At 45.1% G+C, this 14,154-nt stretch overlaps 1 protein-coding gene across 6 annotated transcripts in view; it reads right to left on the bottom strand.

The window, feature by feature from the left end:
• LOC137384696 (BTB/POZ domain-containing protein KCTD8-like) overlaps positions 1-14,154 on the bottom strand; it is a 352,009-nt gene that overhangs the window by 203,446 nt on the left and 134,409 nt on the right. Inside the window, exon 5 of one of the 6 annotated variants that reach the window (XM_068059031.1) lies at positions 1,161-1,175. The exons of the other annotated variants lie outside the window; for them this stretch is intronic. Coding sequence (XP_067915132.1) covers positions 1,161-1,175 — 15 coding nt within the window. The remainder of the gene's footprint in view (positions 1-1,160; positions 1,176-14,154) is intronic. 6 annotated transcript variants of the gene reach the window in all.

Here is a 14,154-nt window from a genome sequence, read left to right as displayed (position 1 = left end):
TTAACTAATTTCTTGAAGCGCTTAGTAATTTCATCCTGGGGGTAATTTTCTCAGTTTATGTTACTGCTGGGAAGCTTCACTTGCTGGCTGTGCATATTGACAAGCTGGTCGTGTTGTCTATGATTTTCCATCCATTAGATGGCATATTATGGACAGTGCCCACCATTATTTCCTGAAGAGTGTGGCCAGTAGCTAAGACTCTGTTAGTTGTGCAAATTGGAAATTGTCCACAAAAAAGGTGAAACTAACAGGCCAACATTTTTCCAGCTTATCTGCATCTCCTTTTTTAAAGGAGGGTGGGCACAATTTTCACACTCCAGCTCCCTGGCACAATTTTTCTCTCTGTTGTTTCTTAGGACCCTCAGATGTAAACAATGCTGCTCCTGTGATTTGTTTACCAGAAGTTTAAGTAATTTCTTCAATACCATCTCTCTTTGAAATAATAACCTCCACAAACTGCTCTGCACCCACCACTAGCAGTTCTACAATCCCAATATCCACTTCTGTGAAAACTGAGGCAAAATCCTTACTGAATACATCTGCTATTCTTTCACAACCCACTATAAGTTTCATCGCTTAGCAGCCTTATTCCTATTTAGATGATGGGCCGAATGGCCTCCTTCTGTGCCGTAAATGACTCTATGACTATCCTTGTAGTGCGAATATGTCTATAAAAAGCCTTTTCTATTGCCCGTTTATGGGTTTTTTTGCTGCTTTTAGAATTACACAGAACCTACACCACAGAAACAGAACATTCAGCCCAACAACTCCATGTTAGTCATCCGACGCATTAACAAAAAACTTTTTTTCTTCCTTTCAGGTGTTAAGGAACGCAAGCTCCAGCAGCTGATCGGGACTAATGCCCCTCCAGATCCTCCTTCCGCTTCACTTCCCTCTGACCCCACCCCTTCTGATCTGACCCCTTGCCATGTATTCACTATACCCTCTGACCTCCCCCTCTCTGATGCTGAGCGTTCTGTACTCAGCAAAGGTCTCAGTTTTATCTCCTTACGCCCCCACCTCAATGAATTTCGTGCTCGGCATGACGTTGAGCTCTTCTTCCGTCGCCTCCGCCTCCGGGCTCACTTCTTCGACCAGGAGTCCTCCCCCCGACCAGCAGACCCATTCACCCGCCTCCAGCATTCTCCCTCTACCTGGACCCCTCCCCCTGGCCTCTTACCCGCTCTTGATCTCTTCATTGAAAACTGTCGGCGAGACATTGGTCGTCTCAATTTCTCTGCCCCCCTCACTCACTCTAACCTGTCCCCCTCTGAACTTGAGGCACTCCGTTCTCTCAGGTCTAACCCCGACATGGTCATCAAACCTGCAGACAAGGGTGGTGCTGTTGTTGTATGGCGTACCGACCTCTACCTTGCAGAAGCTCAACGCCAACTCACGGACACTTCTTCCTACCTCCCTCTGGACCATGACCCCACCACCGAACATCAAGCCACCGTCCAAAGGACTGTCACTGACCTCATCTCCTCTGGAGATCTTCCCTCTACGGCTTCCAACCTCATAGTCCCACAACCCCGGACAGCCCGCTTCTACCTCCTTCCCAAAATCCACAAACGGGACTGTCCCGGCAGACCCATTGTGTCAGCCTGCTCCTGCCCCACTGAACTTATTTCTTCCTATCTAGACTCTATCTTTTCTCCGCTGGTCCAGTCTCTTCCCACCTGCATCCGTGACTCTTCTGACGCCCTACATCATTTTGACAATTTCCAGTTTCCTGGTCCCAACCGCCTCCTCTTCACTATGGACGTCCAATCGCTCTACACCTCCATCCCCCACCAGGATGGTTTGAGGGCTCTCCGCTTCTTCCTGGAACAGAGGCCCAACCAGTCCCCATCCACCACCACCCTCCTCCGCCTGGCTGAACTTGTTCTCACATTGAACAACTTCTCCTTCAACTCCATGGAGTTCCGAAGAAGGGTCACTGACCCGAAACGTTAACTTTGCTTCTCTTTCCACAGATGCTGCCAGACCTGCTGAGTGATTCCAGCATTTCTTGTTTTTGTTTCAGATTTCCAGCATCCGCAGTATTTTGCTTTTATTATAACTCCATGTTAGTGTTTATGCTCCACATGAGCCTCCTCCCATCCTACTTCATCTAATTCTAGCAACATATCTTTCTGTTCCTTTCTCCCCCTGGACTTATCAAGCTTCCACTTAAAGGCACCTATGCTATTCGCCTTAACTACTCCATGTGGCAGCAAGTTCCACATTCTAACCACTCCCTGGGTAAAGAAGTTGTTCCTGAATTCCTTATTTTAACTATTAGTGACTGTTTTATATTTAGGATACCTAGGGCCGGACTTTCAAGGGGCTGCAGCCTCAGGACCCAGTACGGGCAGGATTTCAAAATTGAGGTCCCGGAGGTTGACTCAGGATCCCGACACCTCCAGGATAGTTTTGAATTTTCAAAGGGCCAGCAGTAGGGAGGAAATGGGAAATGCACTCGCTGTTAATTAAGCTTCTTAAGGAGCTTGTTAAGGGGCCTGAGCAGTTGCAATTAGAATTTTCAATCTTTAATTCAGCGAACCCAAACAGTCTGGTGTACATTAGTGCACAGCTGTCTGGTTTGCTGCGGAAACATCAAACTTTCTCTCCATTTAATTTAAGCTAACCTTTCCTGGACACATCTCCGCCCATTCGAGCGCTGTACCATCATCTAGATTGCATGACCACTTCCATCCCCTGGGATGCTGCTGGTCCATTAAGGAGCTGCCTGCTCTCTTCAACAAGGCAGCAACAGCCCTCAACATGGCTGCTGCCTGCCTTTGCCGCTGGTGCCAGGCAGGCAACTCCCCCCTCCTGGAGGTGCTCGCTGCATTTATTTGGGTGCCAAGCTCACCTTCTGCCCAATTAAGGCATTTACATTTAAAAATGGCATCGCAAGAGCAACACAGCACAGGCACAATGTCAGGACCCGGAATTCATCTGCATGTCGGGTTCCCAACACTGCTTCACAAATTCGGTCCCTAGTTTTGGATTTGCTCACAAGGGAACACATTTCCTCTGCACTACACTATCAAACCACTCCATAATTTTAAAGACCTCTATTAAGTCATCCCTCAGCCATCTCTTTTCCAGGGAAACGAGCCCCAGTCTGCTCAGACTTTCCTGATAGCTGTAACTGCTCAATTTTGTTATCCTCCTTATAATTTTATTTTTCACCTTCTTTAGTGCCTCAATTGCCTTTTGTAGCATGAAGACCAAAACTCTGCACAACACTCTAATTATGGACTAACCAAGGTTCCATACGAGTTTAACATAAGTTCACTCTTGCTCAATTCTACTCCTCTGAAAATGAACCCTAGTGCTTTGTTTGCAGATTTATGGCCTTATTAACCTGCATTGCCATGTTTAATGATTTATGAATCTGTATACCTACACCCCTTTGTTCCTCTATCCCATTCAGACTCTTACTTCCCAACATGTATGTGACCTCCTTATTTCTCTTACCAAAATGCATCACCTCACACTTATCAAGATTGAAATTAATTTGCCATTTGCATGCCCATTCTATCAATTTATCTTGTATTTTATCACAGTCTTCCTTAGTAATTAACTATACCCACTCCCCCACCACAATTGCATAGAATCATGGAATAGTACAACACAGAGGGAGGCCATTCAGCCCATTGAGTCTGCATTAGCTGTTTCAAAGAGCAAACCAGACATTCCAATTCTCCCACTCTTTCCCAATATCCCTGTAATTTTTTTTCTCCCTATAAGTATTTATCCAATTCTTTTTTGAAAGCTATTATTGAATCTGTATCCACCACCCTATCAGACAGTGTCTTCCAAATCCTAACCACTTATTGCATAAAAAAGATTTTCCTTCTGTCACCTCAGGTTCTTTTGACAATTACCTTAAATCCATGCCCTCTGGTTATCGACCCTTCACTCATTGGAAACAGTTTCTCTTTATTTACTCTATCTACACTGTCATAATTTGAAACACCTCTATTAAATTCCCTCTTCGCCGTCTCTGCTCTAAGGAGTACAATCCCAACTTCTCCAGTTATCCATGTAACTGTAATCGCACATAACTGGAACCATTCTAGTAAATCTCTTCTGTATCCTCTCCAAAGCCTTCATGCCTTTCCTAAAGTGTGATGCCCAGAATTGGACGCACTACACCTGCTGAGGCCAAATTAGTGTTTTATATAGGTTTAGCATAACTTCCTGGCTTTTGTACTCAATGATTATATTTATAAAGCCCAGGATCTCATATGCTGTCCTGCCACCTTCAAAGATTTGTACAGAAACACCTTCAGGTCTGTTTCTTCTTGCACCCCTTGGAAATTTTACCATTTAAGTATGTAATGTTTCTCCTCATTCGTCCCACCTAAATGTATCACCTCACAATTTTTTGCTTTGACTTTCAGCTGCCATATTTGGCCCATTCCACCAGCCTATACACGCTCTCTTGAAATCTATTATCTCCCTCATTGTTTACTGCACTGTCAAGTTTTTTGTCATCTGCAAATTTAAAAATTGTGCTCTATATCCCCAAATACAAGTCATTAATATACATCAAAAATAGCAGTGGGACTACACTTTACATCTCCCTTGCCTGTAATTGCCAGGTTTATCTTTTCTCCCCTTTTTTTTGAATAAGCATGTGATATTTTCAATCCTCCAGTCTTCTGGCACTCCCCCATTATCTAAGGATTCAAATATTATGGCCAGCAGCTCCACAATTTATACCCATATTTTCCTCAGCAACCTTGCATTCCTTCCAGACCAGATGATTTATCTACATTAAGTACTGCCAGACTTTCCAGTATCTCCTCTTTATCTATTTTTATCTCATCCAGTATCTCAACAACCTCCTGGTTTACTGTAGCTTTGACAAAGTCCTCTTCCATGATAAACACCAACACAAAGTACTCATTTAGTAGTTCAGCCATGTCTTCTGCCTCTGCCAATTCTGGTCCCTAATTAGCTCCACCACTCGTCTGACAACAATTTAACTGTTAATATACCTATAGGAGATGTTTGGATTCCCTTTTATGTTAGCTGCCTTTTTATTTTCGTATTCTCTTTGTCCTTCTTATTTCCTTTTCACTTCTCCTCTGTATTTTTTACATTCAGCCTGATTCTCCTTTGTAATATCAAGCTGACATTTGTTATATGTCCCCATTTTCTGTTTCATCCTACTCTCTTAACTCCTTCATCATCCAGGAAGCTCTAGCTTTGGTCACCCTCTCTTTCCCCTTGTGGGAATGTATTTGAACTGGAACTGAATCACTTTAAATGCCACCCAACCATTGCTCCATTACATCTCTGCCTGCCAGCCTTTGACTCCAATTTACCTGAGCTGGATCCCTCCTCAATTTACTGAAACTTGCCCTCCTCCAGTTAAGTATTTTTATTCCAGATTGCTCCTTTCCTTCTGCATATCTAATCTAAATCTTACAACACGATGATCACTATTCTTGAGATGTTCCCTGACTGTGGCACTTGATCCATTTCATTCTCTAGGATTAGATCGAGCAATGCCTCCTTCCTCATTGGGCAGGAAACAGAATGATCAAGAAAATTCTCCTGAACACACTTCAGAAATTCCTCCCCTTCTTTGTCTTTAATACAATCACTGCTTCATTCAATATTGGTGTCATATGCAAATTTTGAAATTGTACTTCCGATTCCCGAGTCTAAATTTTTATGTAAATGATGAACTACAGTGGTCTTAGCACCAGTCTCTGTGAACCACCACTTCACACCTTCTGCCAATCTGAGTAAATGTCTTTAACCCCTACTGTCTGTTTTCTGTCTTGTAGTCAGCTTGCTATCCATTCTGCTACTTGTCCCCTAACTCCACATGCTCTGACCTTAGTTGTGAGTCTACTATGCAGTACCCTTTCCTATCTTGAGTGGCGTGAAACAGGGCTGTGTTCTCGCACCCACACTTTTTGGGATTTTCTTCTCCCTGCTGCTTTCACATGCGTTCAAGTCCTCTGAAGAAGGAATTTTCCTCCACACAAGATCAGGGGGCAGGTTGTTCAACCTTGCCCGTCAAAGAGCGAAGTCCAAAGTAAGGAAAGTCCTCATCAGGGAACTCCTCTTTGCTGACGATGCTGCTTTAACATCTCACACTGAAGAGTGCCTGCAGAGTCTCATCGACAGGTTTGCGGCTGCCTGCAAAGAATTTGGCCTAACCATCAGCCTCAAGAAAACGAACATCATGGGGCAGGACGTCAGAAATGCTCCATCCATCAATATTGGCGACCACGCTCTGGAAGTGGTTCAAGAGTTCACCTACCTAGGCTCAACTATCACCAGTAACCTGTCTCTAGATGCAGAAATCAACAAGCGCATGGGAAAGGCTTCCACTGCTATGTCCAGACTGGCCAAGAGAGTGTGGGAAAATGGCGCACTGACACGGAACACAAAAGTCCAAGTGTATCAGGCCTGTGTCCTCAGTACCTTGCTCTATGGCAGCGAGGCCTGGACAACGTATGTCAGCCAAGAGCGACGTCTCAATTCATTCCATCTTCGCTGCCTCCGGAGAATACTTGGCATCAGGTGGCAGGACCGTATCTCCAACACAGAAGTCCTCGAGGCGGCCAACATGCCCAGCTTATACACACTACTGAGTCAGCGGCGCTTGAGATGGCTTGGCCATGTGAGCCACATGGAAGATGGCAGGATCCCCAAAGACACATTGTACAGCGAGCTTGCCACTGGTATAAGACCCACCAGCCGTCCATGTCTCCGCTTTAAAGACGTCTGCAAACGCGACATGAAATCCTGTGACATTGATCACAAGTAGTGGGAGTCAGTTGCCAGCGTTCACCAGAGCTGGCGGGCAGCCATAAAGACGGGTCTAAAGTGTGGTGAGTCGAAGAGACTTAGTAGTTGGCAGGAAAAAAGACAGAGGCGCAAGGGGAGAGCCAACTGTGTAACAGCCCCGACAAACAAATTTCTCTGCAGCACCTGTGGAAGAGCCTGTCACTCTAGAATTGGCCTTTATAGCCACTCCAGTTGCTGCTCCACAAACCACTGACCACCTCCAGGCGCTTATCCATTGTCTCTCGAGATAAGGAGGCCAAAGAAGACTATGCAGTACCTTATCAAAGGCCCTCTGAAAATACAAATATGTAACATCAATTACATCACCCATAAACCCTCACCTGTTCTTCCTTCAAAGAATTCGATAATGTTGGTCAAATATGACTTGGCCTTTTGAAAACCATGCTGACTATTCTTCGTTACATTTTTGGTTTCTAGGGATGGGATTTTATCCTGCCCTTGGATATGGGAACAGAGGTGGTAAGGTGGGGTTAGGCTCACAAAATGGTGAGGAGTAGCGTGCCTAACATTGTCCTAGCCCCTGTCATTTTGTCTGGAACAGGGAAAGACACAATTAATGGCCACTTCAGTGCAGCCTCCTACCTCAACTCCGATTTTATGGAAGACAGAGGAACCCACCGCCAAGTGGAAATGTCACCAGGTGAGACCTGGTGGCCACCTAATGGGCTCGGGTAGGGGTTTCCTCCTTTGGAGGCAATCTATGGCCCTTGGAGGCCCCCATTGCAGTGGCGATGGCCACCCATATCCAGCAAGACCCCCCCACTCTTTCAAAACCCCCCTCCACCCCCACTTAACTGCGTCCTGGAGTCGCTTCCATCTTTGGCAGTGCAGGGCCCCCTGCAATACTGGTAGTGGACATGCTCCTGGTGGCACTGCCGGTATTGCAGAGTTGCCAGCCCTCCAATTGGCCAGCAGCTTTGGAGGCGGGAGCTTGTTCCTTAAAACGGCGGTGGGCATTTAATTGGCTGCATGCCATGGAATTGCAACGGAGATCTGACGGAGCGCGGAGGCGGGTTCTCCCCTGCCTTACGGCTCGCCACCAGACCCCCCGTCGCCAGAATAAAATCCAGTTCTAGATGTTTTTCTATTACATCTTTGAATAAAGATTCTATTAGCATGCCTAACTTATTCTATCTCCCTTTTGAAATAGAGGACTAACATTAGCCATCTACCAGTGTTCAAGCATTATTCCCTTTTCAAATGAATGATTCTAAACATATAATAGTGCCTCTTCGAACTCTTCTCTTGCTTCTTTTTATATGTGCGATGTAATCCATCCAAAGCAGAGGTTGTGTCCTCTCTAAGATTAATTAGTTTATCAATTATCTCCCCCTTACGAAAATGTCTTTATATCTTTTTTGATCTCTTCTTTTGATGTTATATCAACCCTGTTAGTCTCCCTGGTGAATACTGAGGCAATTATTCAATATTTCTGCCATTTTGCAGTCATTAACTGTGAGTTTATCTTGCACATCCCTTAGTGGCCCTCTCCCTATTCTGATTTTCCTTTATTTATGTGTCTGCAGAATGCTGTACTATTTCATTTTTTATTCCTTGATAATCTAATTTTGTAATTCCACTTTGTCTTCCAAATTGTTTTTCTTAACCTCTTCATATTCCCTTTTCCCATCATCTTCTGTATTATCTATGTACTTTGTATCTGCATTTTACTTTAATTTCAGTTTTGGCCATACTTCATCATGAATCCATGGTGTTTTATTATTGGCTAGTTTATTCTTTTTTTTCGGGTATAAATTTTTCCTTGGCTCTGTTGCTTACCTTTTTAAATATATCCCACTGCTGTTCTATCAAATTGTCAATATTCCTTTCCAATTTATCTTCCTTTTAAATCCATTCTCATCTACTCAAAATTAGCTTTTTCCAACCTATTACTTTGATCTTTGCCTCATGTACGTCTTCCTCAATCATTATCTTAAACCTTATTATGCTGTGATTGTTATTCCCTCGGTGTTCCCTTACGCTTTGGCTGGAATTTTAAGCCTTCCCACAGAAGGGGGCTTCTGGTGGCGGGTGAGGGGTTTGGGGCGGTGCCATTCCCAATGCCTTCCTGCCCCTGCAGCAATTTTACCAGGGGTGGCAGCGGCATGAACCGGCCTGCCCGCCCTAAACCAATCAAGGCCCTTAAATGGCCAATTAACTGCCCCTTAAGGGCCTCCTCTCACCGCCGCTGGGATTTTACCAGTGGCCGGCAGGCACCTTAGACCCGACCAAAGACCGCCAGGTAAAATCTGGCAGCCTCCTTTCGGGCTTGGGGGGGGCAGGGGGCGCGGGGAGGGGTTGCCCACCTGATAGGGCAGCCTGTGCCCCATGGAGGGTCCCCTCCAAAGACCCAACCACCCCCACTGAAATAAAGTCAACCCTCCCCACCCCCACAATCAACCCTGCTTGCCTTGCTGGGCCCTGGCCAATTGTTCCCAGTGAGGTCCCAAAACCTGCCTCTCTTCCAGTGCCAACATCCTGATCCTGCCTTTGGCTGGGTGCAGTCCCAGCAGTGTCCAAGGCTCCTGGTGGTGCTGCTGGGACTGAGCTGCCAGCCCGCTGATTGGCTGGCAGCTCTTGGAGGTGGGACTTGCTGCCCTAGTCCAATTAAGGGCCTGGGGAACGTAAAATCCTGGCGTGGCTCCCCAGGTCCTGCGGAGGCCAGCTCGCCTCAATGTTCTGGCTGGTGGGCAGTGTTTCCCACCCAATGTAAAATTCTGGCCATTATTCACTTATTTGCTCTGACTCATTTCCCATTAGGGCATCCACAGTGATTCCTCTTCTCTTGGGTGTCTTACACACTGGGTAACACGGAATTCTGTACACACTGTAAAAACTCTATTTTGTTTTCCATTTCTCTGTCTCTTCTTACCAGCTTATTTTTGGGATAGTCAAATTCTTCTTTTATTCATTTTACTTATTTGCTGACATATTTCTCCTGTTTGCGTCCATTATTAGGTTGTCTGCAGAATACCCAATTAATGTATCAATCCATTTTTATTGTTAATCAAATCCACATGGATTCTCTTTCTATCTTAATGTTAGTGATGCATCTTTTTATCTGTTGCCATCATGTTGTCTTTAATTAGTAGAACTATGAATTGAGGGAAGGTGGGGATGTGGTAGGAAATATGGGATTAATGTAGGATTAGTATAAATGGGTGGTTGATGGTTGGCACTGACTCAGTGGGCCGAAGGGCCTGTTTCAGTGCTGTATTTATCTATGACTCTATGTCACCCCACCCTCTTTCTTTTCTATCTTTTCTAAATATGTTACATCCTGCAATATTTAACTGCTGGTCCTGTCATGCAGCCATGTTTCAGTTATCCCTATTACATCTGGTTCCCACCAAGAATTATTGCATCCAGTTCCCCTATTTTGTTTTGGATGGTGTGCACTTTGTAAATCAGGCAATTAATTGTTTTTTTAATCATTCCTCTCACTTTATTTTTGCAATCATTTTATATTTATGTTGTGGTGGTGAAGGCAGCTGCAGTCTATAACTCTATCTGTTCCCTCAGCATTTATGTTACCCTTATTCCTTACCTTGGTCTGACCTTAACTCTCATCCCCTATATCTTTTACCTTCAGGTTTATGCAGTTGCCACCAGATCCCTCTCCCCACATTCCCCCAGCTTTTCTCTCCTACTTCTTCTCGGCCTTTTCAATCTCCTTTTTCTTGTTGATATTTTCTTTTTAACCATTTTTATTTAGTATGTCATCAGTAAATAATTCACCTGACTACCAATACAGTGAGTTACTTCTTGAATTCCATAAGGACTTTTCTCAGCTTGTTTAAGGGACAATTGAGATACCACTGGTCCTTATATCAGTATCCTTTTCAGAAACATATTATTTTGCAAACATAAATGATTGGATTGCACTTTAATTTTTGAAAAGGCAACCACAACAACAATATTGGAACAATTTAAAGTATTACAGATGCATAATTTTAAGAAAAATGCTTTTACTATATCAAAGGACTGACATCTTTCATTTGGCTTAATGTGGTTGGTTAAAGTTTTGCGACTGGCTTGTTTCCTGTTCAGTGTCCATCATGGACATAGTTTCCTATTTTTAAGCTGCCTTATATTTCTGGCCTGAAGCAATGCCTCAGGCTGTGACTAAAAATCTCATATCCAGAATGCATCTATTATTTTGGCAGTTTTGGGAATAAGGTTTTTGTTTACAAAGGCACAGTTCATCAGTTATTTCCTCCCTACCCTGCACTACCTTCTGGGCTATAGATGTCGAATATGCTCAATGTGCACCTTGATGTATGTTACTAGACTAGTAATCCAGAGACCTGGACTAATAATCTGTGAGCTCACATCCCACGAACAGCAGTTTGAGAATTTGAGTTCAGTTAAAAAAAATATCCGCAAATAAAAAGCTAGCATCAGTAAAAGTGACCATGAAGCTACTGGATTGTTGTAAAGAAACCAACTAGTTCACTCATGTCTTTTAGGGAAGGAAACCTGTGGTCCTACCCAGTCTGGACTATAATTGACACAATGTGGTTGACTCCCAACTGCCCTCTAGAGGGGTCTGGCAAATCTCTCATCTGTATCAAACTGGAAAATTGCTGTAAAACATATCACTGGGGAGTACGGTATTGATGTAAGCTCTTGTTGACTGTCTATGTCAACAATAAAAGCCTGGCAGATATTATCTGGCAAAATATTTTTACAAAAATAACATGGCAGTGATATTATGTAACGCGTCCTGTTCCAGCACTGTTTAGCGAATGGGGAAGAAATTCTGGCCTTGCCAGCAATGCCCACAGACCAAGAATGAACTTTTAAAATAACTATCCACACTTGGTGAACAGTATTAATGATTTACTTCCAGGTTACAGATGCTTAGTGAATACCTTAGCTAAGCAAAAGTAAACAAATCAAAAAATATTTATCAATTCTGAACAGCGCTGGAACAGGCCACGTTACATAATATTATTGCCATGTTATTTTTGTAAAAATATTTCACCAGATAATACCTGCCAGCCTTTTGTTGTTGACATAGACAATCAACAAGAGCTTACATCGGTACCGTACTCCCCAGGGATATGTTTTTATGCTTTACAGCATTTTACACAGGATGAAAGGGTCCAGAAGGATTTGCAACGTGGATAAAAGTATAACCACTGGAGGAAACATTTGTCAAGGCCTGTTTTCAGCTACGCAGGGGTCACAATGGGCAATCACCCCACACACGATCCCATTGAGGTAGGCAGCCCGCAAATTTCATGCTGCCCCTTCATCTAAATTATTTCAGCGTGTAGCCCAGCGCGGAACACGCTGTTGACTGGTTACAGACTGAAAAGGGGGCCCAGCAGCATGCGTGACTAGCACGTGTTCCAACTAGCCTGCACCTCTTAAAGGAGGAGCTGCAATCATTGTACAGAAGTTGCTATGGACTGTGGAAAACTTGCAGAGAAGCAAAAACACAGAAAACTGAGCAAGAGACAAGAGAGAGGACTCCCAGGTTTTTTGCTGGGGTGCTGGAGGTATTAGAGGAGATGGAAAGGAGGAGAGAAGCAATGCTTTTGAAGGTGGCGAGGAGGCCCTTAAGGCAAACTCTGAGGAGGGAAAGGGAGCAGGTAGCCAGGGAGGTCAATTCCAGGAATCTGTACCTGAGGACTTGGCTGAAGTCACAGAAGTTCAATAACGGCTTACAGGTGGCCAAGGTCAGTGAATGCATCTTCATATGATATCTCCTACCCACCCCACCACCAGCTTCTCAAACAGCTCAATGCACCACAGCCCTATCACTCGCCCTTCAGCAATTTCTAGCAAACAGGACTCAGGCCTGCATTCACATGCTCCACCTCACCCTCACACACCTACCAATTCTGCCAGCTTCACACCAACCATCGTTGCTTTCGCTTAACTCCAGCTATTCAGCAATGCCAGGCACATCACCTAAACATATTGCAACACACTCACTGACATTCTCCCTTGACTCTTGTATGACAAGGTGGCACATAACAGGAGAGTGCTGAGCAGAACCAGATGGGGACAGGCAGGCGTGCATCTCCTGAGCCCTCTGAAGAAGCGGTGCTCCATATCATGGGGCCGGATACAACAGTACTAGTAGCATCTGATGTCACTGAGAATATTCAAGGTGATGGTATGTTCCTGCCTTATGCTGCTTCTCAAATCCAACCTCATCCTCACCCCCTTCTGCTATCTGACATGATGTGTAAGCTGCAGATGGTGGGACCATGGGCTTCAAACTTTACACCCAGCCCTGCATCCCTCATCCAAACCCTCCCTTTCTGCAATTCTACTTTCAAATGCCCAAGAACTGCTGCCTGGTCAGCCACTGCAGCCTCATGAGGAAGGGCAATAGCTACACATGATTTCTGATGAAGAAATGGTATCACAACCATCAGCTTAGACACAGGTACTGAGCATACCTTAGAGGGTACTATAGAGTTGGAATCCGAACATGGTGAGTCACGAACATGGCAGAGGTGGGCTGCAGCCAGGCCAGGAGGAAAGGATAGTTTGTGTGCCAGTTTACTGGAGGTGCCAAGGTTGCAGACGGGTTCTGCTGCAAGGACTCAGATGAGGACTTTGATGAGGCAGCATACAGGAGAACGCTGATGGTCTTGCACATCGAGATGCTTCGTGCAATGGCAGACCTGCCAGATAGTCTCATGCCACTGTGAGGAGCCTGGAGGACTCTGGCTCCAACATGGCACAGGGCTTCTCTCAGAGCTTGGAGCCCATCATTTCCAGTGTGGAAGTGGTAGCCAATTCCTTGACAGTGCTTGCAGATCTAGCCGTGATGCAGTATCTGGCGCCCAATGTCTCAACTTCCACTGCAGCACAGGCACAATTCAACCAGTGTCTCAGTGCTGCAGTGGAAGCTCAGACTGTGGTCATGAGACCCATGCATGGTGTCATGCAGGTTCAGACTGCTGCCATCATGGCTGTGGATACCAGTGCTCAAAGGGGGTGGAAGGTTTTCACAGCAGTCCAGAAATCTGCACTCCAATAAATTGTGGGGATTGTTGAGGTTTTGCCCCAGGAGAGTAGCAGTGGATCCAGGGAGCAGAAATCTGCTGTCCATTCTCAAGATGACAACATTTATGCAGCACCACTGCCACTCCACCAATGCCCTAGCTATTGCCCTTCGGGCAGCCATTCAGGACTGCTGCAGCCCATGCCGAGGTGGTGCCGAGCCCACAGCTACTCAAGGCCATCCTCTGAGACAATTTGCAATCTCCCCCGGTGAAAGTCAGCCACGAGCCATGTTGCAGCCTTTGGGGAACCACTGTATAGGAGCACTCTTCTTCTTTGGCCTCCTTATCTTGAGAG

The sequence above is a fragment of the Heterodontus francisci genome, chromosome 1 (assembly GCF_036365525.1).
Source record: "Heterodontus francisci isolate sHetFra1 chromosome 1, sHetFra1.hap1, whole genome shotgun sequence".
In the NCBI taxonomy this organism is placed as follows: Eukaryota; Metazoa; Chordata; class Chondrichthyes; order Heterodontiformes; family Heterodontidae; genus Heterodontus; species Heterodontus francisci.
The sequence above is the reverse complement of the archived record's forward strand: the minus strand, read 5'-3'. Positions and strand labels throughout refer to the sequence as shown.